This window comes from Camelus ferus, chromosome 15 (assembly GCF_009834535.1).
Source record: "Camelus ferus isolate YT-003-E chromosome 15, BCGSAC_Cfer_1.0, whole genome shotgun sequence".
In the NCBI taxonomy this organism is placed as follows: domain Eukaryota; kingdom Metazoa; phylum Chordata; class Mammalia; order Artiodactyla; family Camelidae; genus Camelus; species Camelus ferus.
This window is the reverse complement of record NC_045710.1, coordinates 15,746,560-15,774,456: the sequence shown is the minus strand read 5'-3', so window position 1 is coordinate 15,774,456 and position 27,897 is coordinate 15,746,560. Positions and strand designations below refer to the sequence as shown.

Genomic DNA, 27,897 nt, shown 5'->3' with positions numbered 1-27,897 from the left:
GGTACAGATATGAAAATACCAAAACATATCCACACAGATACAATCAACTTATTTTCAACAATAATGACAGTGTGATTTAATGGGGAGTGGGAATATTTTTAATAAATAATGTTGGGACAACTGGATAGCTATACATCAAAAACTCCCTAAACCTTAAACCCTAATTTATAGTACACACAAAAAATTATTCAAGATGTGTACACACTTAAACATACAAGGTAAAATTATAGGGCCCCTAGAAGAAAATATTGGAAAATATCTTTTTGACCACAGTAAGCAAAATTTGTTTAAAGGACATTAAAAGGCACTACCTATAAGAGAGGAAAAATTGATCAATTGGACTTCATTAAAGTGAAAAACATTTGCTCTTCAAAAGACACTCTTCAGGAAGTTCAAAGGCAAGTTGCAAGCTTGGTGAAAATATTTGCAAGAACCATTTTGAACAGACCCTTTCCAGAGAAAGATATATGAAATGCTAACAACACATAAAGAAAGCACTCAGCACCATCAATAATTGGATAAACATGCATTAAAACCACAAAGAGATACCACCTTACACCCACTTAGATGGTTAAAATTAAAAACTCTTACAGTGTTGGAGAGGATGCAGAACATCTGGCACTTGGTGGTAAAATCTGATCACTTTGAAAACTGTTAGGTGATTTATTATGGAGTTATATATGCAACTACATTATAGCCCAGCTAATCTGTTAGATATTTACCAAGAGGAGTGACAATATACTGTGCAAGACTGTGTATAGTAGCTTTATTTATAATCAGCAAAAGCTGGAAACGACTCAAATATCTATCAACAGAAGAATGTATAAGGCACACTGTAGTATAGCCATACATTATTACTCAACAATAAACTGTAAGCTCCTGATATGTGCAACAAGATGGATGACTCTTAAAAACATCTTGAGTGAAAGACACCGAACACATACGACTCCATTTACATAAAGTTCTAGAACAGATGGAAATCAGAACAGTGGTTGCCTCTGGGGTCTGGAGAATTGACTGAAAGAGGCATGAGGGTACTTTCTGGGGGTGAAGGAAATGTTACACATTTTTTGGTTGGAGTAATTATATGGGTTTATACATTTGTCAAAATTAGACTGTATACTTAAGATTTATGCATTTTATTCCATATATATTACACCTCGATTAAAAACAGAGTATGGGAGAAATAAATGAATAAAACTGCTTCTCCCTGTCTCCCTTGACTGCCTCTACCTTCAGAGATAACCACCATTAACCATCTATCTCGTATTGTTTATTTCTTTCATAGCACGTCTCCAATTTGTACCATATAGACGTGTATGTATACATAAGTATATGTACATACAAAATTATTTAGCTTCCATTTAAACGTAGGTTCAGTGCTCATTATAGGTCTCTTTACCACCACTTCTCCATTCATTCTTGAATGGCTAGATTTTGTCATCGAATTTTTTCTCCTAGGGGATTACCGGGTGCTGTATTTCCTTAGTTCTTATGAATCTGTGAATGCCTGTCTGACACCTTTACACTCGAACAACATTTTGTTGGGCCTACAATTTTTGGATCACACTTTCTTCCTTCAGAAACTCACATATGCTGTTCCCTTTTCCCCCTGTATTTTAATGTTGCTATAAAGAAACTTGAGGCTAGCCTTATTTATCGGCCTTTTAAGTACATTTTTTTTGGTTTCCTCTTTTCAAATGCCTAAGGAATTCTCTCAGTTGTTTTTTTTTAATGTTCAGTAATTTACTAGGATTGATCTTGGTAGTGCTCATTCTGTCTCAAATTTCCTGCAACCTGGTCCACTTGGAATGTTCTTTTAATTACAGAGATTTAGTTCTTCATTCATTTAAGGGAAGTTTTTTTTTCCTATTATGTCTTTCATTTATTTTGTGCACTTGTTGTGTCTCTACTTCAGGGATACCAGTCATCCTTTGATCTATTGTCATCATTGGAAGATATCTATTATCTTGCAATTGTTTTAATGCATTTATCCTAAGTACACAGGCGCCAGCACTCTGCCTGTTTCCCATGTTGTGAGCTCTATGGTCTCTGATAGGAGGCCTTGCAGACAATCTAGAATAATAGGATCCTACCCAGGCATCACCGTTTCTGCAGCGGGACCTCTGCCCCCTGCCCCAGGGAACCATCTCAAGCTCCAAGAGCAGATACTCAGCAGCAGAGGCCTCACCGTGGGGTTGGACGGGTTTTCCTTTGTCCCTCAGCCCTTCATTTCAGTTCCCCTTTCCCATAATTTCTGTCCTCTTTCATGCCAACTCAGGTCTCAGAACAGGATCTGTTTTGACCACCAAGCTCCTCTCTCCCAAGCTGCACTTCCAACTCCTTTGGTCCCAAATCCTTCCCTGGGTTTGCAGACCTCAGACTAAGCTGTGGGGAACTGAGGGATTTTCCTGGACCTGCTGACGATTGGGTGGTCAGACTTACTCATCCTCCCGATTCTTTGCAGCTGATGGGTCTCACATCTCCATGTCTTAACCCCCATGGCCCTGATTCATGCAATGCACCTGTCCTTGTCATCCGGGGAGGGGGCTGCAGGAGTGTTTGCTCTGTTCCCTACCTACCCACTGACTTTGGCACCTACTTTGAAGGGCATCTGGTTCCTCACTCATCAGGGTTTTTCGTCTCAGGCAGTTGATGCTGTGCACGAGAGTCCTCTCACTCTCAAATGAGCTGTCAGTTTCTAGTTTATTGGAAACATCTAATATTTGTGGGAAACTTGATAAAGTATTAAGTTGGGGGAGGAAACATCCACAGACAGAGAGCTTTTCTGTTAAGGTGTAATTGCTTTTTATCACCTTTCTGGAAAAAGTGCTCGTTAGCTTAGCTACTTGAATTGCACTTTTCCCCTCTTTGATTTATTTTAAGGATCATTGAGATTTTAAAATATCTCTCACAATAGTTATTTCCAGCATTGGTTTTATGCACCCGAAGGTAGTAAGATGGGTGGGCTTGCAAAGTCCTGTTTCTTTCCCTCCTTGGGTGGAAATGCTGTTTCTTGCAGTCACTGGCTTCTTGTGCTCACAGCAAACTTTTTCTTTCCGATTACACTCAGCCCCATCAGGAAGTGAGGTGTTTACCTGCCCATCTCTTCATCCACTTAGATGGTGATATTCTTGCCGGCACCCAGAATTATGTGAGGCCCAGCAGAGGCCCTAGTGTTTGCTGAATGTTTGGTGGCTTTCTAATCATCAGCGGGGAAAAGACTTTTGAAATGCTTGTGCTGCCGCGGACTGGTTATTGCAACCCAATTCCTGGTTTTCTCCTTTAAAAATAATGCTTTGTTTCTGACGAGTGGTTTTAAAACATAAAAATCTCAGCCAGCGTGGTCAGTCAATCTGACCTTCAAACTGAATATTTCCTCATTTATATGGTTGACTTGTTTGAAACACAATACAAAAGGGAATGGAATGATGATTTTTAAGTAAGGTTCTACTGACCTCAATTTGAATAATTCTTTCAGCCCATTGGATGACGGAGCCTGGATATTAAGTGTCACTCAAAGGTAACTTGCAAAGCAGACAGATTACTATTGCTGGTAAACCATAACTTTTCATTCTTAAGCTGTGTTGCTTTTAAATTCTTAACCCCAATGTCATAGCAATGCATTGCATTGAATAATAATTGTGTTTCTCATAGGACGTCACCAATTTTTTGTCTGACCTTTAAAAGGAGCAGCTTTTTAATTTTAACCCAAGTATTTCCTTTTGAACTTTAAGGAAGAGCTTCTCTTAAGACCTTGACAAAGAGACATCTCTACTTGAGCCAAAGGTTGTTCACTATTTACTAGAGTGGACCTCATCTTGGGTATTAATGAAGTGCAGACTAATGGGAACAAATTGATCTCTTCATAATTTGTCAAGTGAAGTGCGGCTAGCTGAAAATTTCATTATCAGCACTGTTCTAGGGGAACTGTGAAAAAAAGTTAGCAAGAGTCAGTTTCATAGAGTTCCCTTTCAGGGTGAGGAGGATTCCTGGTTGTCATTCGTCAAAGAATCTGCTGTGGTTTCTATGAGGCTGTAGCAAATAAAAAAGTGATTTGTGAAGTTCCTCTCAACTCCCTTTGAAATGAGGGAGAGCCTCATTCCATTTTCTGAAACTGAAATATGATTTAAGGAGCAGCATTAAGAATTGCTGCTCTAGCCATTAAAACTATGATGTAGCTGCACATTTATCGACATTGAGAGATATTCACATTATGTTAGCGTAAAAAGTGGGTTACAGAATAGGATATAAAGTATGATCCTATTTTGGTTTTAAAAAAGTATGTGTATTTGTATGGGAAAAGTCTGGGAAGACATACTTGCATAACCACAGCGGGAAATAAATAAGGAAAAGGATAAACACACCAACAAAAATGAGCAAAACATATCAATATATAATTCATAGAAAAGAAATGCAAATACACAAAAATAAAGGAATATTTTATACTTCATTTGAAAGGGCAGAAACATAATTTAAAATGATAATGAGATTCCTTTATTTTTGTTTATCAGCTTGGCAAAAATATTTAAAATATAAGGATACCCAGTGTTCACGACGGAGAAGACAAAAGGCAGGCCCGTACATTGCTGGTGGTGGTTTATTTTAGCACAAATTTTAAAAAGAGTATGTTTACAACTTTATTAAGGTGTAATTAACACAGAAAACTGCACACAGCACACTGTGCATAGTGTAAACAAGGTGTACTCTATTTAAAGTGTATGATTTGATAACATTTGACATAAGTATATACTCATGAAATTATTACAATCATCAAGATAATGAATATACCCATCACCCCCAAAAGTTTCTTCCTGCCGTTTGTATTTCTTTCCTCCTGCACCTCCATGTCCCACCCCCATCCCAGGCATCCACTGATCTACTCTCAGTCAATATAGAGTGCATTTTCTGGAATTTTATACAAGTGGAACTGTACCCTACATACCCCCTTTATGTTCTGGCTTCTTTCATTCATCCAGCATGATTATTTTGAGAGTCATCCATGTTATTGCACGTACCTATAATTCACTTCTTATTTATAGCTGAGTAGTATTCCTTTATATGAATATTACCATGCTTAAAAAAAAAAAAACTCTATGTGTTAGATTGTTTTTATCTCTCTTCGTAAGAGTAGGAAGCTGAGTTTAGAGAGCTAAATTCACCGAAGGTAACTCAGATAATAAATGATAGAGACAGAATTTGAACCCAGAAGCTCTTACTCTAGAATTCCACATTCCCAATCACAAACTTTGAAATATTGTTCATATGATTTAGAAATATTTTAAAATCCCATCAATAGGGAAATGACATAATTATTTTACATTTGTGTAATAAAATTCATGCAAGCATTTAAAAATGATCTTGTAGAAGAAAATTTGAAAAAGACTTTAAGGATACATAATAAAATAACCCTGGTTATCCCAGGTGATGAAATCATGGTGATGTTAATTTTCTTTTTCTTTTTTTCCCTTCCTTAGAGTTTCCAGATCTCTTAACTTTGCTCATAAAGAAAAATAAGTAAATGAATGGGATTGCAGCCTCAGAGGCTTCCCTGTCCATCAGCCATGAATGAGATCTAAAACTGGACTTTTGGCCTACATTTCTGATGTTTGCAGCTTTCTTTTTCTTTCCCATTCTCATCTTTTCCATCTTTTCAGATTTTAGTCTGTCCTTTGTGGTCCAGCTCATGTTCAAATTCTCCTGGGCAGTCTTTTCTGATTACATCTACCACCATTTTCCTGCAGCACATAGCAGTCTGGATAGGAGCATTTAACTCATCTAATGATTGTCTTTGGGTGTTGTTCCTCTCTTCCGAGTCTGATTATGAACTCCTTGAGGGCAGTGCCTGACTCTACATGATCATATTTCCCCTTCTCTGGCCTGGGGCCATGGTGAGCACATCATGATGATAACACACCCTTTTCTGAGCTTAGGGCCACACAGTGACAAACTGCTTCCTTGGCTATTGGCTCATTTCAATCCTTTAGCAAACCCTCTGCAGTAGTGGTGGTTGGCGGGGGGAGGTCTTGTAACCTCTGTTTTATAGGGAAGTGTTCTGAAGCCTAGACTGGGTAAGCAACTTTCTTGAATATCACAACTAGTAAGTAGCGGAGCAGGAATTAAAACACAGATATCCCAAGCGTGAGCCGTGGTTCTTTCTACTCTTTGAAAGGCTGTGGGAATGGTCATGAAGCCTAGATTCCAAGGCTGAGCTCTCCCTTTCCACCTTGCTCTTGTCTGATTCCAGCCTCTTATCCTGGCTGCCTCTGGCTGCTTTTTTTTTTTTTCCTGGCTGAGGTGCTAACATGAACTTAGAGGCCATCAATGCTTCTCCCTGGATTATCTACCCAGTGGGTTGGAAGACATTTGCTTTTTTTTTTTAATTGAAGTACAGTCAGTTTACAATGTTGTGTCAATTTCTGGTGTACAGCATAATGTCTCAGTCATACATATACATACATATACTTTTTTCATATTTTTTTCATTGTAGGTTAATACAAGATATTGAATATAGTTCCCTCTGCTATACAGAAGAAACTTGTTATTTATCTACTTTATATATAGTAGTTAATATTTGCAAATCTCAAACTCCCACTTTATCCCTTCCCACCCCCTTTTCCCACGGTAACCATAGTTTGTTTACTGTGTCTGAGTTTGTTTCTGTTTTGTAGATAAGTTCTTTAGTGTCTTTTCTCTTTTTTTAGATTCCACATATGAGTGATATCATGTGGTATTTTTCTTTCTCTTTCTGGCTTGCTTCACTTAGAATGATGATCTCCATGTCCACCCATGTTGCTGCAAATGGCATTATTTTATTCTTTTTATGGCCAAATAGCATTCCATTGTATAAATATACCACGGCATCTTTATCCAGTCATCTGTTGATGGACATTTAGGCTGCTTCCATGTCTTGGCTATTGTAAAGAGTGCTGCTATGAACATTGGGGTGCATATATCTTTTTGAATTAGAGTTTCCTCCAGATATATGCCCAGGAGTGGGATTGCTGGATCACAGGGTAAATCTATTTTTAGTTTTTTGAGGAAGGAAGACATCTGCTTTTAAAAACTAAGCACATCCTCTATTATTGGCTCACTCTTTCCAGGCCCCAGGAAGTGAATTCTTAATTTCCCTCTGCCATTGCTCGGGACTAATTTGAATGTCCTGGGCCTGTTTAGTTGGTTTCCAAACCTGAAGGAATATGCAGCTCAAGTCTGTGCTTCCCTCGGCAGGATAAAGTGCCCTTTTCTCTCCCCAGTGAATAAACAGCTTTTCTATTGGAAATTCCCTCCTGACCTCCCCACTGTTAACCCCACAAGTGTCTAATGTGGTGCATTTTGACCGTGGAATTTATAGATTTTAGTGGTCTAAGTGGATGCTTTCCTGGATCCCGGGAGAAACTGGCCGTTGGTTTGAAAAAGAGCTGCATGCCCCTGATGCCCCTAGTAGACTGGGAGGGCAGGCAGCAGACAGAACAAGACACTGGGGCCTCAGCCAAGAAGGTGGCTTTAGACAGCGGCAGTGGTTTTGGTTCCAGGCCTAGGTTTACTGACCACTCACCCACTTTGCCTTTTTTGAGCTCAGCAGGGAGGAGAGCCCACTCTCATTCAGTCCTTTTCTAGAAATTTTGGCCTCCCTGTTGTATCCTCCCTGGTCCATGTAACCGCCCAGACTCGTGCTCAGGAGTGCCTGCCTCCTCATTTTGACTCATCCTGCTTTTTCCCATTTCTTACTGCCTCTGAAAAAGTGGCAACTCTCCTCCTTCTCCGAGTGGCCCATGGTTCTCTGGCTCTCTAGGCTTTGCTCCACTCTTCCTTCTCCTTCACAGGTTCAAGCTCTGCTCTGTCTTGGAGGCTTAGCTCAAGTTCTTACTTCCTCCAGGAAGCCTTCCTGGTAAATCCCATCCCATCAGTCTTTTCCCCTCCAGAGAACTCACTCGGGCGTTATTGTATTCGGGTGTCACTTTAGCATGACACTGTCTCGCTTCTTCATGGCCGGGCAGCATGTGTCTCAGTAGGCTGCGAATTACCCAAGGGCAGGAGTGTTTCTGCGATGCCTCACTCAGTGCACCCAGTAACTGATCAATGGCCTGAATTGTCAAGGTGTTGTGCAATCGCTTTAATGATAGCATCTTCTGATACTGAGCTGTTTGTTCAGATGAGAGATAATGAGAACTCTAGTCGGGGGGTAGAGAGTAAGGTATTCAGGGGTTAGGGTAGATAGTGCTTAGAGTTCATGGCTATTGGGGAATGGAGGGAGGAGGGGAGATTTGAGAATTATCCAGGGTTTGGTTCGAGCAGCTTGGAGGCTCATGAGCTCATTCATCAAGACAGGAATTTAAGAAGAGGAGTGCGTGTCTGTGTGTGTTGCACACATGTGTCCGTGCTGTGCGTGTGGTATATGTGGGTGTGTGTGTGTGGAGGGGGTTGTGGAGATGATGCATTCCATTTGGATATGTTACATTGGAGGCATGTGCAGCCGCAAACCTCCCTTGGGCCAGGAGTCTTGGACAGAGAGCTGTTCCTCAGAGATTCCAGCTTCTTCTGTGTGTTAGCCAGGAGAAGAAAGAGCCAGAACAATGAGGGAGCCAAAGTCTTAGTAATGCTGAGAGTCAAGTCAGGAAAATCGATGCACTGTGCGTTGTCTGGCTTCTCTCCGAATCCCCATGCAGGTCACCTTTGACAGGCTGGTCATGGGCTGCTGGCCTCCGATATAGAAAAGAATGGCTTTTTCCTTGGGACAATCAGCCATATTAGTTTCAATATTATTAAAAGGTGACATATACGTGGGAAAATTTGAATTCTTCTGTGCATCAGAAAAATGTGCCCAAGAACTTTTTATTCTAGTATGTTCTATCTGGGATGAAATATAGTACTTTTAATGACAAGTTGGTTGAGTTACCTTTTCTTTTTTGAGTCTAATGATTGAAATTCAAACAACTCAGCAATCATTCCTGTCACCTCCATCTAATTTCATATTGCGGAAGACAATGTTATCTGAGGGAAGGCAAATACATAATTCAAGTTTAAATTTAATAGGGAATAGAGATTTGAAGATGAGAGGGACTTTGCCATGGTCTAGAGCAGCTCAGGCTTTCTCGAGCTAGGGCCAGGCATGTCTGAGGGCAGGGGGACAGGACACAGGGGTTCAGCAGCTGGATGGCATTCTGGAGGGGATGCTATGCGGTGTCATGACACCATAGGCACTGCCCTTGGGAGTCAATAGCCTCCATGTCTCAGAGTTTGAGTCCCAGAATTAAAAATGAAACCTCTTTGTTCTTACTCTTGGATTCCTCTGGCACTCTGTAAATCCCCATCCTGGAATTTTGCAGCCCTGTGGACAAAGAGCTCCTGAATGGGGGAATATAATCTTCAGCCATCCTCACAATCCCTTAAATACAAAAGCCAAAGGCACAGCGTATTTTTGTCAGTCTTCTCTAGATGAGCATAATGCTATGAACAAGCATAATAACCAGCCCCAGGGAACAGCAACCATATCCTGGTTAAGTTACTCCCTGGCGTGGCCCAGTTGGTAAAGAGAGAAGGCCAGGCCCTGGAGGGGTGCCAGCTGTCCGTGGCCAGGGCTTTGTTGGTGTCATGCAGCCTGATGTGGTCGCTGCTTTCAGTCCGTGTGCTCAGACACCCAGTAGTCTCTTTATATACCGAGGTGGCCAGGTCCTCAGAGGAGAAGATACTCACCACAGTGGGCCTGTTGTGTAAGTGGGGACCAGATCATGCATTTCCAATGGCAGATGCGTAGATGGTGACAAGAATGCTTCAACTTGTCACTCAGGGCAGGCCGATCTCTGGACAGTGCTTCTGGAAGGATGAGATGTCACCTCAAACTGCTGAGTGGAATTAGAGCTGAGGAATTAGAGCCAAGGGGGAGACTTGATTTGGGCCTTGGTGGAGTCTGAGGGACACTCCCAGCTGAGAGAGGAGGGCACCTCACTGGTGGCCAAAATTCTAAGCCTCATGCTGGGCCTCCCTCTCAGGCACTGCTGGACACATGTCCTAAACTTGAGCTGTCATTTCATAGCCCAGGCTCCCTGAGGCTCCACCCAGGCATGTCAGTGGTCAGCATCTCAGCCTAGTTCTGGCAGATCGGATCCTGGCTTCCTTTTGTGGCTGGCTTAGCTCTTCCTGGGCAAACTGACTTGGCTTGATACCCAGAAGTTCTCTTTATTTACAAGTTTTGGGATAATCTGCACCCTCCCCCCTTAAATTAAGATTATACAAATCAAGGCCATTGTGACATGGAAACTACAGAAACTTGGAAAAAGTACAAAACAGATAAAAATACCATAAAAATAGGATACACAATTTTATGTAACCTCTTCTTACGGCTGTAAAAAAAAATGTGTATGTGGAGAAGGAGGACCAGAGATGATGGAGAAATGGAAACTTGACAGGATCAGATAGTAGGATTTTGTGTGTGACATTATAAATATGTTTTCATCATCAATGACAAAAAAAAAAAAAACCCACAAAACCTTGATTTTTATGTCCAACCAGCCGTGAGGGGGCCATCCGTTCATCTGGGTCAGAAGAGGCTGGAACCAGCTTCTCGCCAGAGCAGACCTCTCCTTGGATTCCAGTCTCTGTGGTCAGAATCTTCACTTTCTGCCTAAACACACACCCTGCCTTGCCCAGGCCCCACTGGGGGCGGTGCAGGTTCTCTGGAACTCGTTTTGCAAACTCCAGTGCTGGGAATTCTGATGGGTCTGAGGCCAGTGCCTTGCCACAAAGCCTGGTGATTTCTATTTCAGTCAGATTCTTAGGCTTGAGCTCCTCAAAAGGGAGATCACGATGGGGACGTAGGCTTTCAACCCCCAACACCAAAAAAGAAAAATATGTTTACGTCAAGCCCCACCCATGAGTGTGAATCTCTTTTTCTGATGGACCCTTCTGTTATTCAGCTCTCTCTCCCTTTTCCTTTCCTCTCTCCCTAAACAAAGAACCCCTGTGTTTATTTACTTGATCAAGTGAGATCTAATCAGTGGAAGTTATTTGTAAGACACAGAGCGCTGTGCAATGGAGAGGGTTACTCGTGGCTCTTTTGCCAGTGCCTATTTTGAAGGATCTAACAAAAGCATTATTTTATTAAAGAATTAATACCATAGAATTCTAATATATGTCTGTTCATCAAGGGAGGTGGGAAGTTAGTTGAGCAAAGCAGAAAACAGACTCAGTGTTGGAAAAATCACTTTGGCATATTAGAACCTTGAACGCATAATGATTCCTTGGGTGGCTGGTGTTGAGGCGGGGATGAAGCACCTGGTGGGGAAGTGTCTGGAGAGCAGGACTCAAATTCTCTTAGACACTTATGCCTTAGTGTCCTCATATGTAAAATGAGGGGGTTGACTGGGTGATCTCCGAAGGTGCTTCTAGGTATGTGTGTCTAGGCGTTTGTGACCCACAAAAACTTAATTGAGATATTTGGTTTCTAATATCTGATTGGTCTGTATTTTGTATTTATACTTAACATATATATTTGGTAAGTCTGATTGTTTATCACAGTGAGACACAGTTAGTCACAGGTTACTTTTGTACAATAGCCACAACTTAGAGTTAGAAATCCAGGGGAAGTGTTGCAGAGTGAGGTTTCTGAGATTTGTGGTTTCTTTTTTATTGGAAGTTCTCATTTGTAATAGAAAGTTGCAAAGGTACACTCTGGGGTCGGTACCCAGAGCAGACAGAGAATTTCCTATTCCATGCCTGGTGGGCAGGCAGGAGAGATATCACAGCATGAAAGATGGAAGAGGTCGAAGACAAGAACCCAATGTGGTGAGCACAGCCAGGGTCCAGGTTTCTGCCAGGAGAAAGTTTGGCCTCTCAGGATGCATCGGTGGCCTCAACCCATAAAACGATCATGGAAATCTAATTCTAGTACTTTTCATGGGTCTGAGCATATAATGTCTCCTCACATAAAAGATGCCCTAGAGGAGAAAAACCAGGATGAGGTACTTTATTTTTATGCATTGTGGGTCCTCTGCTGAAGAAAGCCAAAGAAGTTACGGAGTTGGTTAGACTTAAATTGTGGTTAGGAATTACCCACAGATCAGAACATTAACTGATGATTCAAATTCCCTTGTGTCTTGCTAGGGTAGTTGAATGGGGCTTTGATGAATATGGCTGCCGTGTGATGTGTTTCATTGCATGTCGTTCTAAGGTCATGTCTGTGCCTTATATAAAATGTTATGTAGAAGTTTAAAAATTATATGTGTCCATAAACTGTTAGGTAGTATCAGTTGTTATGTATATACTGTGTACACAAATATATATGGCAAGTGTAAATACAATACAATTTGGGGGGGAAGCCTTCAAACAGGAGCAAGGATGAAATTCTTATTTAAGCTTTATAGCAGGTTTACAAATTTCCTTGTGCTCTTCTTAACAGTCGTCCTTGACCCTGGAGGGCTGAGTCATTGGGTGATGCTGCATATCCCATACCTCCAGGCTCATGTTTGCATATGGCACTGTGGAAGGGTCAACTGGAGCTGAGGTGGCCTGGATAGGGCTCATCTTTCATTGAACAGGCTTGACTGGAGGCACCAACATAATGTCTAGACCCAAATCTCAGCATTGTTACTACCTGCTGACAGCATCACAATAACAAAAAAGATAAGTTCCATTCAAAGATAGTTGAGAACCCACGTTGACTGCACCTACCGAGGATTTGAAACTGATACCAGCTGTAGCCCTTGACCTAAGGAATTTATTGTTTCTGAGTTCTGGAGGTTGCTGGAGTTTGCATAGTTTTCGTAAACAGACTTAGAGAGATAAGTACAGCTGATGGGTCATTGGAGGAGGGAAAGGAGAGAAAGCTTGGGGAACACATGACCAGGAAGCCCAGATCTGCTGCTGGGGGGAGGCTGGGGGCATCCATCATAATTTTGAGAATTTTCCTAAAGTAGAATATTGAGACTTCAAAATAGGGAAAGAAGCAAAAATGATGCAGGAGAACAAATACATTTCTAGTAAGATAGTTCAAAAATGTTTGCAGTTCAGTCTATTTCTAGATTTTAATCTGGGATAGAGCTGGACCATGATAATCATGAATGTTTGGTCTTGAGCCACGGAGGATTGGGTCCCCCAGCCCGAGAGCCTCAAACTGAAACCCAAGGCCTCTGATTCTTTTGAGTGGCTTTTGGAAAATATCCACATGAGGAGATTATATCATAATGAAAAGATCTTTTTATTTTGTTATTATTTATTTCTAAATAGCCTTGGAAACCCAAGAGTAAAGATCATAAGCATTATCAGAATGCAAGGAAAAAGTAAAGTGAAACATACAATTAAAATATTTACCGAGGTACCATGTGTGATGTGGTTCACTCCTTGTAATTATGTATGTGACATGTATGAAGTATGTTTTATTATCCTAATTTTATAGGTTAGTCATTAATTAGGACAGCAGCCAAAATGGAAAGCATGGTTAAACAGGTTAAGAACTGAACTGTCAAACATGGCGCACTGGTTAATGGCGGGTTGTCGATGGATATTATCTGGCTGGTGGGTCTTCGATAAACTCTGCATTGACTTCTGCTCAGAGAAAAGTCTTGGGTAAAAACAAATTTATCTGAAACAAACATCACAATATTATGTTTTAAATCTCATGTATAAAAATTCAAATATAGAGTACACATATAATTTTCCCCTTCTTTTTAGGTCCCTTTGATTTTAAAACTGCTGTAACAATCACAGTCAATTTTAAAGTGTTGATGATAACAATACCGTCCTGAATTTTTATAGAGACTTTTTCTTGCAAGGACCTTGAAGTGCTAAAAATGTTGTCATCCATATAGGCAAACCTTGGGAATATCTAATTTAGCAAATGTCAGTGATAAATTCTTCTGGTGCCATTCTCCATGTCTTTGAATATATTAGAACGCCCTGGAAATAAGAATGTTTATTCTGCAGCAATTGACTGCTGGTAATATGGTTAGTTGGTATAATTCCACTTGTATTTACTGTTTATCTTTTAAATAGCTGCTGGGATTAAAAAAAATCCTTTATGTTTTCTTCCTATTTCTAAAGTGGTAGGTATTACCCACTGTTCAGTGCTTTCTCCAGGTGGGCTAAGGAAACACTGTCTTTAGCTAACTTCATCCTTATGCTGCTGAACACCCTTTCACAAACAAAACTAGAATTAGAATAAAAATTGGAACTTTAAAGTCCAAAACACACAGTTCCTGCACAAACAGAAAGGAGCAGAAACCGCAAGGTCACGTAAAGGAGTGAAGGATGCTGGGAGCAGATATCATGGACCTGCCTGGGCTCTGCTAAGTCCACTCACCCATTAACTGCCCAAGCTGGTCCTCGTTGGAGACTCCTGGGATGAGACTGAGGGTGTCCCTTTTTTTTTTTTTTTTTTTTTTTTGCAGATTACAAAGTCATTCTGTTTCACTGGGTGATTCCAAACAGTTCAGTCTTTGCTCTTTATTTCAATTTCCAATGACTTAATTAGTGGTAACTAAACTTTGTCCACAATAGCAGCATTATGTTTGAGTCAATTAAGTGCCAGACAGTGTCATTAAATGGGATAGCGCAGATGGCAGGATCTGTGGGAGCTGGCAAGCTGGGCTCCTCAGGGATGCGGTCAGGGCCTGGCCTCAGATCCCTGTCCCTGTGCCCTCCGCTGCCCACTCGCTGGTGGCCAGATTCCTCACTCTTTCCCACATCAGTGCCATCATGCCCTCAGGCCGTCTTCCCACCCCTCTCACAGATCTAAAGCCTCTCTACTCTTTAAGTTCCAGCTTAGATCACTTCCTCCATAAAACCATCTCCTATTCCCCTGCTCATTGTCAGCCCCCAGTGATGTTGACAAGAACCCCAATTATACTTGGGGAACAGCTGTTTGTTTCTGTATCTGAGGGTGGATCTGTTAAGTCTCAGCCCAGGCAGGATATAAGGTAGGGACATGCCTGGATTACATTTGGGAATAGGACTTAATTGCAAAAGTCCTTGGGAGCCTGAGGAAAGAAGGGGAGAGGGCTCATCTCCAGGAGGCTGGCTGGGGCCTGCCTTGCCTTGTGGGGGCACAGAGGATTCTCAGACCTTGGAGACAATGGCAGGTGTGCTCAGTATGGGGATTGGTTGACCAGCATCCTGGGACTGAGTGATGCCCCACACCCACAGTGATCTTCGGTGTGGCCCTAGATTCTTAATCCCCAAAGGGAGGACCTGCTTGCACTGTGTAGAGGCCCCTGATCCTGGGGGCCTTTTCCAGGTGGAGCGCGGACCTATCAAGAGAGTCATGGCTGAAAGGCAAGGAAGGGTGGGGATGCGGTCCTGTAAAAGTCCAGAGAATTAGGATATCTGTTTAATTCAGTACTCAAGTGATCATTGTTAATGTTATGATTAATGCTGGGACCAGAACCATCCTGGGCAAACTAGATGGGTGGTCCCCTGACCCAGAAGCCACCCAGTGTGATGACCGTCCACAGCCTCTCTCTGCCTCTCTCTCCCCTGTACTGGCTCACTGCCGGTTTAGATGTTCCACTGTGCAAATGGAGAGAAAAGAACTTGCAAGAGGGTCCCGGAATGGTTGATGGATGCAGATGTAGCCATGAGCTCACACCTGTGTTCCACCTTAGTGGTGAGAAGGAGCCCCACTGGTGACACCCCTCAGCCCTCCTGCACAGGGACCGGTTTCCTGGAAGTGCCTGAGCCGTGCCGTCTGTTCTAGGACAGGCACCTGCAAAGCCACTGCCCTGAGAAAAGGACTCAGAGCCCCTCAGAGCCCTGCTGATGTATGGACCTGAAGGCCTAAAGTCATAAATGCACCAGAGGGTCTCTTCTGCTGTCCACTGGCTCCACCTGCAAGGTTGTTCTCGGGTCTCAAAACAGCAAGCTGCCTCTTCTCGTGAGGGCCCTACCCCACGCTGTTGCCCTGTTTCCCCCTGAAATCCAGCAACGTGTAGGGCGTTCACGTCACCAGAGTCATTTTCCAAATGAACAAATTGTGTTTTCTTCTTCGTTGAACCTGATATTTGAGCCAATCTGTGCAGGCAATTTCCTCCTCTTTGTTTTGCTGACCCTGAGCACTCTCGCAGCCCCACAGTAATTATAGGGCCTCGCCCGCCGCTGGGAGTGCGGTCCTGTTCAACAACAGTGACGATTTTGCTGAACATGAAAAGAAAAAGGCCCCAATTCCCGGGTTTTGTCTCCCTTTCAGATTTTGGTTATTTACAAAGGCTTCATTTCAGTGTTGAGTTAGAATTTCTGGCGTCGCATGGGAAGCCATGGCCTGTGGCCTCTCCCTCCAGAGAGAGGCAGACGGCTCCCCGGGGTGTGTGTGTGAGGACAGCAGCCCCCCAAGGACAGGCTCACGTCACATGTCACACACACCCCTTGTTGCTGCTCTCCACGCATGTACATCAGGACAACACCGAGAATCTTTCCTGAGGCTCAGAAGGGGACAAAGGAATTATCATCTTGAAAAGCAAGGAGAAAGGGAAGGATGTGGCCAAGTAGAAAGGGTCCAGGACTGGGAGAGACTCTCCCGACACGTTTATCCCACCTTTTGCTCAGGGTCAAACACTTATTCAGCAGCCTTTCTGTTTTCTATCCATCCAACTGTCCATCTGTCGTCACCCCTCTCTTCTACCTGGCCCACAACATTTATTAAGCACTTAGTTTATTAGTGGTTATTATGAGCTGACTTGTGTTTTCCACAAAACTTGTATGTTGACCTCCTAACCCCAGGAGCAGAGATTGTGACTGTATTTGGAGACAGGGCCTTTAAAGAGGTAGTTAAGGTAAGATGAGATCATGTGTGTGGCCCTTAATTCAGTCTAAGAAGTGTCCTCAGAAGAGATTAGGACAGAGACACAGAGGGAGGACCATGTGAAGACACAGGAAGGAGATGGCCACCTACAAGCCAAGGGGAGAGGCCTCAGAATGAAATCAAACTGAATGAAATACCTTGATCTCAGACTGAGAAAATAAACTTCTGTTGTTCAAGCCACCCAGACTGTGGCATTTTGTTCTGGCAGCCCTAGCTGACTGATATGGTGGTCTCTTCCAGGTAAAGGAGACCCAGTGATGAGTAAAGACGGCTCAAGCTGCTCAGAGCCGAGTGGCGGACCTGGAGCCCTGCAGAAGCACTGGCAGAAGGAGGTAGGTGGGCAGCTCCCAGGCTTGCCCTTTCTTTGCATCATCCATCAAACAACGCACAAGGGAAGGAAGAGTCTTGCTAGAGCAGTCAGAGGGGTGTCTGCAGGATGGATCCTGGCAGGACAGTGTGGCCAGTGACAGAAGCCATTTGGTGGCTTCACAAGACAGAGTAGAGAAATGTAAGATGGGACCTTCCCAAGGACACGCTAAGGGGCTAAGTTAATGAAGCAAAATTGATTACGATTGCGGGACCCTGGTTTATACTCATACGCATTGGTTATACATGAACACTGGTCCATATTTTTGACATTAATCACCAAGTGTTTATTAAGCAAAGAGCCTTATCCTTTGAGTGGGCTGATTCTGCTGTGGGAGACTGAGGGGGAGGAAACTAGGGCCTGTTCTTGTCTCAAAAGACCTGGTCCTGCCCTTGGGGACACTACCAGTCATGGCAGGGGAGATTCATCCATGAGAGGATGGGAGGGATGTTCTGGGAAATGGGTAAGTGCCAGAGCGAGCAGCTCAGACCACGGCCGCTCCATGGGGTCAGAGCCGAGGAAGATCAATGTGGGCTAGAGCAGTTCATTTAAGTAGCAATTAGTTATAATTAATCAATTATGTAATTGAGCAGCACTTAATTATTTACTGCCTTGTTCAGTTTTCCAACTACTCACAAATGTCAGCTTTGTTTTCCCAGCCAGAGCTGAAGCTCCCCGAGAACAGGGGTGGGTTCCTTCCTTGGCGTCCAGCGGGGCCAGGGTCAGATTCTCACATCTAAGGGCAGTGGTCTGTGGCAACAGAAAGCATGGGACCGTCACTCTGAGGTCAAAACTGTGGTTCTGCCAAGAAATGACTGTCGAGTGAGTCAGCCTTCCAAATAAATGCAGAACGTGAGGAACAAATGCAGCTTAGAAGGGGGCGTGGTTTTTCAACTGAACTGAGGCGGAAGGAGGGCCACTGGGAGCATTGGCCCTCTGGGGAATGAATGGTGACAAGTAACACTCATGATGTCTCCAGCATCCGAGGGGTGTCCTCACAGCTTCCCTGGTATGGAGTTGTGGGTCTTTTTGATGCTTCCTGAGGGATCCCAGGCTGACCCTCTGAGCTGACACCCAGCAGGTCCATGAGGTGCTCTGAGAGTTAGCACCAAGGGCTGGAGGATGTTGTACAAGCTCAGATAGAGGACTTGGGCTAATTTCACCTCACAGGCGTTTGGTGCTGTCACGGTGTTATTCTCTGGGAGCTGCCACTTGGAAGCCAGATAAAAAATCAAAGGTAATGCAATGAATGGCTTCTTGAAAATAAGTGTAGAGTATCCTAGGATTTTAGGCTTATCGGAGGCACTGCTAAGCCCCAGCCATATGGCAGCCAAATGAGTCTGAAGTTCCTTAAAGGACAGATTCCTATAGTTAATGCTTAATGGGGTCTTGAACTTTGTGGGGAAGTCCAAACAGAGCGACCTCCTAAATTCCAGGTTTCCCTGGCTGGCTCAGGTCTGGCTCAGGTCTGGCTCATTTGCAGAGAACAGTGGTGCCTCCTCTCCCTCCACGAGGTCAGTGGGTGTTATTACCTGTCTCCAAATGGGGCAGAACACCCCGAGACTTGCAGACTGATTGCTTTCATTAACTTTAATTGGATTCTTTCGCACGTGGAAAGAGAAGTGTAACCAGGGTTTAATTGGAAGAGCATCTCAGACCCAGGGTGACACAGGATTGCAAACATTAAAAGTGCTACAGCTGTGTTGGTGGGAAATGTTGAAGTCACTTATGTTGTTTGTAAGAATAGCTCATAGACTTGGGGATGTTAGGAAGCTCTGGGCATGTCCAATTTGGGGATTATTTTTGTGCTTGTCCTGAAAAAAAGTAATGTGAAATCAGATGTGTGCAAGTGAAATTACAGAAGAGACCAAACACATTCCAACTGTGCCGTGTGCCAAAAGAAATCTACAGAAGCTGGGAGACCCTCAGTGTAAGTCCAGTGTCTGAGCTGGCCTGGGGCAGCATGCGAGGTCTTCTACGTTGGATTCCACCTTGTAAGCCCTCTCGACTCTGTTGCTTTGTAACTGTTGTGTCTTCTGCCTGAGATGTTCCTCTCTCGTTTTCCTACATGGCAAACTCCCACCCAGGCTTTAAGTCCTGGCTCTTATGTTACAGCTCTGAAGTCTTGGCCAACGGCTCTACAAGAGTTACTTCCTCTGTGCTCTGTGCTTCTTCTACAGAACTTTGTTCATTCAGTGAACACTCAGCAACCCAGGGAATAGAGAGCAGGAGAGGGAGAAAGAAGGGTCTCAGATTCAGGATTCCAAAATTGGTAAAGATACAATTATTTGAGGGAAGGTGATCTTTTTTTGTAATTAAAATATAGTTGATTTACAATATTGTGTTAGTTTTGGGCGTACACCAAAGTGATTCAGTTATATATATACTTTTTTTTCTGATTGTTTTCCATTATACATTATTACAGGATACTGAATATAGTTCCCCGTGCTATATAATAAATCCTTGCTACTTATCTATTTTATATATAGTGGTTTGTATCTGCTAATCTCATACTCTTAATTTATCCCCCCTACCTTCTCTTTCTCCTTTGGTAACCATAAATGTGTTTTCTATGTCTGTGAGGCTATTTTTGTTTCATATATAGATTCATTTGTATGACTATTTAGATTCTACATATATTTGTCTTCGTCTGACTTGCTTCATTTAATATGATAATCTCTAGGTCCGCCCATGTTGCTGCAAATGGCAATATTTCATTCTTTTTATGGCTGAATAATAATCCATTTTATATATATATAAATATATATATATACACACACACACACATCGTATCTTCCTAAACCAGTCATCTATTGATGGGCACTTGGGTTGTTTGCATGTTGAGATGATCTTTTTAAGAAGCTAAGTCGGGACTCTGGTGTTTAATATGCACCTGTTGAGCATGAGGATAAGTGGACTGATTGATAACCCTGGGAACTGCCCACCTCTCCTTTAGCATCTGCTACTGGCCTCATGGAGATGGATGCTGGAGAAGTCAGGCAAACTTTGGCTGACAGCCTGCCCGGAGAGCGCCCAAAGAATCCCCAAGAACGGAGTGGTGCCTGAGTCGCTGCCATAGCCCTCTGTTCCTTTCTTGCATGCCCAGTCCTGAGCACTGGGCCCAGCACCGAGATGGCATCAGGCAACATTTGTCCACCATGCCCTGTCTGCCATTCTGTATTCTTTCCCAGACTTTTCTTTTCCAGGACCTGCCCCTAGGTTCCCTCCTCACTCTGGGCTGACAATGAGTGTCTCCTCCTGGAGTGTTAAGTTTTAGGCAGATGTGCTGATGGTGGCACTGCTGAGCCCCACAAGGGGGCGATGGGGCCACGACGTCGTTTCATGCATTATCTTGTTACTGCTTCCTGGTCTGGGAGGTTCTGAGCCTCCTGCACAGCCTGGATTAGATAGATTTTCAAAGAAACGTCTCCAGCACGTTTTCCCACTTACCCCTCCAGGAGCCCGCTTTCATCTCTTTGCTCCCCGGCTGGCTTCCCCTCTGACCTGTGGGTGGCTCGCTGGTGCAAGAGGGCTCGACACTCACCTTCCTGGGATGTGATGAGCTTTCCATCTGGAGGCCAGTGCTCCTGAAGGCTCAAGTGCACGTGCAGGTCACTGGTGAGGAAGCCACTTCCCCCTAAAGATTGTTCTTTGATTTTAAAAATAGCCTTTTCCAATTCACATGAAGAAGTAAAACATCTCAGAAAAATTTTTAAAGGAGTTAACTGTTTCATCAGGGCTCAGAATGGCTGCTCAGATGGGAGATCCCATGAGATGCAAGGTTGGGCTGGCGGGGCTGAGGGGAGAGTTGGCACTGGCTGCCTACTCAGGTCCTGTGGGCACAGAGGCTGGCTTCCTCTGGTCCGTTTCAGACTGACAGACGAGGCACACTGGCAAATGCCACAGTGAGTCCGGGCACCCGGGCATGGTTCCCAGGCCTAGTCTGGAACATCACAGTGGGGTATGGAGGGCTTTGAATGAGATCATTTAGTCTGCACTATTCAAAAGGAAGGCCAGGGCCACAGGTGGCTACTGAGCACATGACATGTGTCTGGTCCACACTAAGATGTGCTATGTGCAAAACACACACACCAGATTTCCAAGACTTAATCCAAAGAAAGAATGGGCAATGTCTCATGAATAATGTTTCATGTTGATTACGTGTTGAGATGATCGCATTTTGAGTACGTTGGGTTAAACACAACATACTATTGAAATAAATTTCACCTGTTTCAGTTTTAAGTCACACTTTAAAAAGTGTGGCTACTAGAAAATTTAAACTTATTTGTGGCTTGCATATTGGTCAGTGCTGGTCTATGTCCTCTAAGAACAGTGAGGGTGAGGGGACATGAGGATGGCCTTGAGCTGGTGTCAAATCTGAGAAGCTGGTTGGGGCCAGAGAACTTGAATACATGCTATGTATTTGAGGAGGGGGGAGAAATATCTTCCGGTAACTTGTCCTAAAAACAACTGAGGTGAGGTTTCCCTTGGAATATCATCAATCCCTCTTTTTTGGATCTGGGGCAAGTATAATATGAAGCCCAAATTTTCAGACAGAATTGGACCTTCTTCAGACCCTGTTCTGGGAGAGAACCCAGTTTAGTTGATCCACCTACTTGGGGCTTCATTATTTTGACTACGGTTGCCAAGTTGAGTTTCCCTGGTTGAGATAATCCATTCACAAAAATTCCCAAACCAGTTCTTCAACTCCAGCTGGCTAATGACCACAAAATGATTAATTGAGGACACTCGCAATATGAAATAAGACCTAGGCAGAGTTTACTAACCTAAGTTAAGCCTGAGCACACACAAGTAACTCTATTCACTATGTGCCTTGGGGTCTGATTTAATTTCCAATTGGTTTTTAGGGTAGAATTGATGAATTTCTTGGAGAAATCTCTCCCTCCGAGTTCCACCTTGTTCTTTGTCTTTTACTGCCATGCTTTTGTTTCCATATCATGAACACATCTTCTTCTGCATTCTGCATGCTCCATGCTCTGTGCTAGTCTGTGTCAGAAAAGTCACTTGAGACTTCTTGGTCCCACCAAACATGATTTTTCAGGAATATATGTATATTTAATTCAAATATTGGAATTAAATATCTTATGTATATTTTGTTATATTTTATATATATTTATATATTTTATTATATTTGAATTAAATATTTTATTATCACAGTGTTCACTCTGAACTTGTTAGTTATAATCATATACACTTCTTTGTGTATTTATACTAATGATACATTAATTTTAATAAGGAACATTAGAAACAGTTTAAATGTTCATCAGTAAAGGAATGTTAAAAAAATGCATTACCAGTTCTATGGAATATATCACATAACCATTAAAAAGTAATTAAAAATTTGTGCATCTATATTGCATGGAATTACCAATAGACTTTATATTATTTGTCAAGTTGCACTTTCTCCTCTCTTTCACCTGTTTAATGTTTATAATTTTTTACTTGAATTTTTTAAAAAATAAGACCTGTATGTACTAAGGTATACAACATGATGTTTTGGTATATATACACACATTGTGAAATAATTAGTATAGTCAAGCAAATTAACATATTCATCACTTCACATGGTTACCTTTTTGTGTGGATGTGGTGAGAACACTTAAATCTCACTCTCAGCAAATTTCAAGTATATAATACAATGTTATTAACTATAGTCACTGTGCTGTACATTAGATCTGTAGAATTTATTCATCCTGTATAACTGAAACTTCATATTGCTTGACCAATATCTTCCCGCTTCCCTTAACCCCTACTCCTGACCCTGTAACCACCATTCTACTCTCTGCTTCTATGAATTCAACATTTTTAGGTTTCACATATAAGATAATGCAGTATTTTTCTGGCTTTTTTCACTTAGCATAGTGTCCTTCAGCTTCACATGCTGTCACAGGATTCTCTTCTTTTTTAAGGCTGAATAATTGTGTGTGTGTCTGTGTGAGCATATGTATATGTGTATATATATGTATATATGTGTACATGTGTATATATTTATATATAATGGATACAATTTCTTCACTCATCTGTTGATGGATACTTAAGCTGTTCCTTATCTTGAGTATTGTGGATAAGGCTGCAGTGAACATGGGCGTGCAGATGTCTCTTTGAGATACTGATTTCATTTCCTTTGGATACATACTCAGAAGTGGAATTGCTGAATCATATGGTAGTTCTATTTTTAATTTTTTGAGGAATCTCCTTATTATTTTCTGTAATGACCGTACCAATTTACATTCCCACCAACCGTGCACAAGGGTTCTCTTTTCTCTACATCCTTGCCAACATTTGCTATCTTTTGTCTTTTTTGATAATAGCCATCCTAACAGGTGTGAGGTGATTTCTCAATATGGTTTTGATTTGCATTTCCTGATAATTAGAGACATTGAGGATCTTTTCATGTATCTATTGTCCATTTGTAAGTCTTCTTTTAAGAAATGTCTATTCAGATACTTTGCATGTTGAGCTCTAAATATGTAAATTTTGGGTATTAACCCTACGATATTCAGGTGACCAAATATATTTCTGAAATGTATTTTGATCTTCTGCCACTGTTCCTGCCTCATAGCTCCCAAAGCCCTTGGAATTTCCTAAGTGTTGAGAGCGGTAAAGATGTCTTTTGCTATGTTGAGGAGGTGACTTTTCAAAAGCACTTAAGGGTGAGGGCTGCTTGCCAGTGGAACTAACCTTGTGATCAGAGGGTTGGAACTTTCAGCCCCCACCCCCTGACCTCCTGGGAGGAGAGTGGGCCTAGAGGTTGAATCAATTGCCAATGGCCAGTGATTTAATCAGTTGTGACTATGTAATGAAGCCTCCATAAAACCCCAAGAGAACAGGGTTCAGAGACCTTCCAGGTCAGTGAACATGTGATCTGGGGAGAGTGGCTCACCCCTTCCCCATAACTTGCCCTAGGCATCTCTTCCATCTGGCTGTTCCTAAGGTTTATCCCTTTATGATGAATTGGTAATCTAGTAACTAAAATGTTTCTCTGAGTTCTGTGAGGCTCCCTAACAAATTAATTGAACCCGAGGTGGAGGTTTTGGGAGCCTCTGACTTACGCTAGCTGGTTGGTCAGAAGTACAAGTAGCAACCTTCGACGGTGTCTGAAGTCCAAGTGAGGTAATCCCACTTGTTTATTTTGCTTTTGTTGCTCATGCTTTTAGTGTCATATCAAAAACAAAAAATCATTGTGAGACTAATGTCAAGGAGATTTTCCCTTTGTTTTCTTTCAGGAGTTTTACAGTTTCAGGTCATGAATTTAAGGCTTTCATCCCTGTATATGATACACTATAAGAGTCCAGTTTCATTCCCTGGCATGTGGACATAAAGTCTTCCCAAAACTACTTATTAAAAAAACCTTTTCCATTGTTTATTTTTGGTGCCCTTGTTGAAGATTAGTTGACTGTACATATGGGGGTTTATTTCTAGGCTCTAAAGTCTGTTCCATTGCTCTGTGTCTGATTTTATGCTGGTGCAACACTATTTTGATCACTATAGTTATTCTGAAATCAGGAAATGTCATGCAGCCAACTTTGTTCCTCTTTCTCAAGATTGCTTTGGCTATTCAGGGTCTTTTGTGGTTCCTTATGAATTTTAGGATTGCTCTTTCTATTTCTGGGAAAATGTTGGAGTGTTGATGGGGGTTGCATTGAATCTGTAGATCATATTGGTCCTGGGCTTTCCTTTTTGGGGAGGTTTTATACAGATTAACTCGCCTTATTTGTTACTCATCTGTTCAGGCTTTCTACCTTTTCTTCATTTAGTTTGGTAGATTGTCTGTTTCTAGAAATTCCCCCCCCCTTTTTTAGGTTGTCCAATTTGTTGATGTATAATTGTTATTAAAGTCCCTTCTGATCCTTTTTTACTTATGAGGCATCTGTTGTAATGTCTGCTCTTTCATTGCTGATTTTCTCTAAGACTTCTCTCTTTTTTCTTAGTCTAGCTAAGGGTTTGTCAATTTTTATTAACATTTTATTTTTTTCAAAAAATGAAATCTTTTATTGATTTTTTTCTATTTGATTTATTTCTACTCCAATTTGTAATATTTCCTTCTTTCTTCCAACTTTGGGCCTAGTCTGTCTTCTTTTTCTAGTTCCTTGAGATGTAAGGTTAGATTGTTTATTTGAGATCTTTTCTTTCTGGTTTTTGTTTGTTTGTTTGTTTGTTTGTTTTTTGTACTTTTTTGCTATAAAACTTCCTTAGTACTGTTTTTACTACATCTTATAAGTTTTGGTGTGTTGTGTTTTTGTTTTTTTTTTTTTTTGATCTCAAGATATTTAAAAAATTCCCTTTGATTTCCTTTTTGACTCAGTGGTTCTTCAAGAGTGTGTCATTTAGTTTTCATGTATTTATGAATTTTCCCATTTTCTTGCTGTCATTGATTTCTAGTTTCATTCCACTGTGGTCGGCAAAGATTCTTCGAATTATTCTATCTCCTTAAATTTGTGAAGGCTTGTTTTGTGACTTGTGATTTAGCCTGGAGAATGTTTTGTGTGCACTTGGAAAGAATGTGTATTCTGCTGTTGGGTGGAAAGTTCTTAATATATCTTTTAGGTCCATTTGGTCTATAGCATTGTTCAACTCAACTGTTTCTTTATTGATTTTCTGTCTGGATTTTCTATCCATTATTGCAAGTGGGGTATTGAAGTCTCCTGCTACTATTGTATTACTGTCAATTTCTCCCTTTAGAGCTGTCAATATTTGGTTTACATATTTAGGTGCTCTCTCTGATGTAGGGTGCGTATATGTTTGTAGTTGTTAGATCATCCTGTGAATTCACCTTTTTATCATTAAATAATGACCTTCTTCATCTCTGGGATAGTTCTTGACTTAAAGTCCATTTTGTTTTTCTGTCTTAAGTATACATACCCCTCCTTTCTTTTGGTTACCATTTGTGCAGAATTTCTTTTCCATTCCTTCACTTTCAGCCTATGTGTGTCCTTAAGTCTAATGTGGAGCTCTTGCAGATAGCACATTGCTATATCTTGCTTTTTTATCTATTCAGCCACTCTAAGCCTTTTGATTGGGGAGTTTAATCCATTTACATTTAAAAATAATTATTGATAGGTGAAGACTTAAGTATTGCTGTTTTGTTAGGAGTTTCCTATCTCTTTTGCTCTTATTTTATTCCATTCTTCTTCCCTTGCTATCTTCCTTTGTTATGTGATGATTTCTGGGTTATATTTAGGTTGTGTCTTTATTTTGGCTGCTTTTGGTTAGCTCTAGTGACACTGGTTCCTATTCAGGTGGTGCAAATAGAGTTTCCTTTTTTCCAGTAAGTGATCAGCAAAATGCCTACCATAGTGCCTGCCACAAAAGTTAGAAGTGATCTTTGATCCTCTAATTTGCTGAATCTCTTGTTTTGCTGCAGCAGAAACTGGAGTTGTGCAGTTAACCCTAAATTCTGTTGGGAGGAGAGTAACTCCCATCTTGAGTGGATTTGAAAAATTTTCTTTCCACAGCACAAAAATCATTGACCCAAATACCCTTCCTGCCTCATGGGTGGATGAGACAAGCAGTTGTCACCAAGGTATAGTTTGAGGGGAATTCTGACAACCATCCTATTAAGACCAGCTTTGACATGGGTCTTCTTCAAATATCCCAAAGTCCCACAATATAGGCAGTGTTTTCAGTAGAATTGTCCTTGACAGAGGTCTAAGCTAGAGCAAGTCACGAACACCTTAGTGTGAGTTAGGTTATTGTGTTCTTTCCTCCTGCTAAGGCAACCTTTAGGGAACTATATGCTAAATAGATAGAATAACCCTTGATATATAATTAAAAAAAATAAACACTTAACCATGAAATAAGTATAAGAAGGTCCAAGAAAATTCTTGTTTCCCCTAGAATGATGACTTGGGTGATTTTTGAAGTATTTCAAGTATCACATTTGTTCAAATACATATTTTGGTGCTTCTGTTTTGTCAGTGCCCTGATTATAGCTTAGATTGGCTAATAGATCAGGGCTGTGGGGCATGAAATGGGAGGAGGGTATGAGGGATAAAAATCTGCAGAGGAGGCAGTGAGAACTTCACTGATGGTCCCTGGTGTGGGGGGGTCACTGGCCTCGAATTTCAGAACTTATGGGCTGGGCTCCAGTCCCTGTACAGCAAGTAGTCAGGGGAGGCAAACTTTTATCTTATTTCTCTTTGTACGTGTTGTGTTCAGTGACCTACGTTAGAACACCTGTTACTGATGTAGAGCTCATAAAGAGATCAAGTCTGCACAGCCTACTCCAAACAACACCCTTATTTCTGAACGAGGAGAAAGAATACAATCTGCAGAGAGATGGACAGAATCCCAGAACCCCTCTCAGTCTGTCGTGGGTGCAGAGAATGCATATCCCAAAATGTTCCTTGCACAGTGCCCGGTATATGGTAGACCTTCAGTACATTTTTCCTGATCAAATGAATAATTTTATCAATGGTGGTTTCAAGCCATATGGCATCCTTCTCAATCAGACATTGGGACAACCAAACCTTTTAATATTTGGCTAAATTTCTTGAAATGATCATAGATACCAAATATTTACTTATCTGTTAGATTTTTAGAGCAGCATTCTTCATTCTAAAACCTCAGGGTGCATGTGAATAAAATTACAAATAATTAAAATCTTTAAAAAAAACCCCATAAAAACCTTAAAAGCAAAAATGATATTTTATGGTTAATAAAGCTAGAATATAGGCATGATTATAATGCTATATAATCACGTATGTAATTATTACATAAA

The 27,897-nt window shown here is 41.7% G+C and overlaps 1 protein-coding gene across 4 annotated transcripts in view; it reads left to right on the top strand.

Moving 5' to 3' along the window:
- LOC106730690 overlaps positions 1-27,897 on the top strand; it is a 494,581-nt gene that overhangs the window by 112,935 nt on the left and 353,749 nt on the right. For all 4 annotated transcript variants that reach the window (XR_004326175.1, XR_004326174.1, XR_004326173.1 and 1 more), the window contains one exon: positions 17,030-17,121. Coding sequence is in view for 1 of the 4 variants with exons in the window: in XM_032497116.1 (XP_032353007.1) it covers positions 17,030-17,121 (92 nt within the window). In the remaining 3 variants the exon portion in view is untranslated. The remainder of the gene's footprint in view (positions 1-17,029; positions 17,122-27,897) is intronic.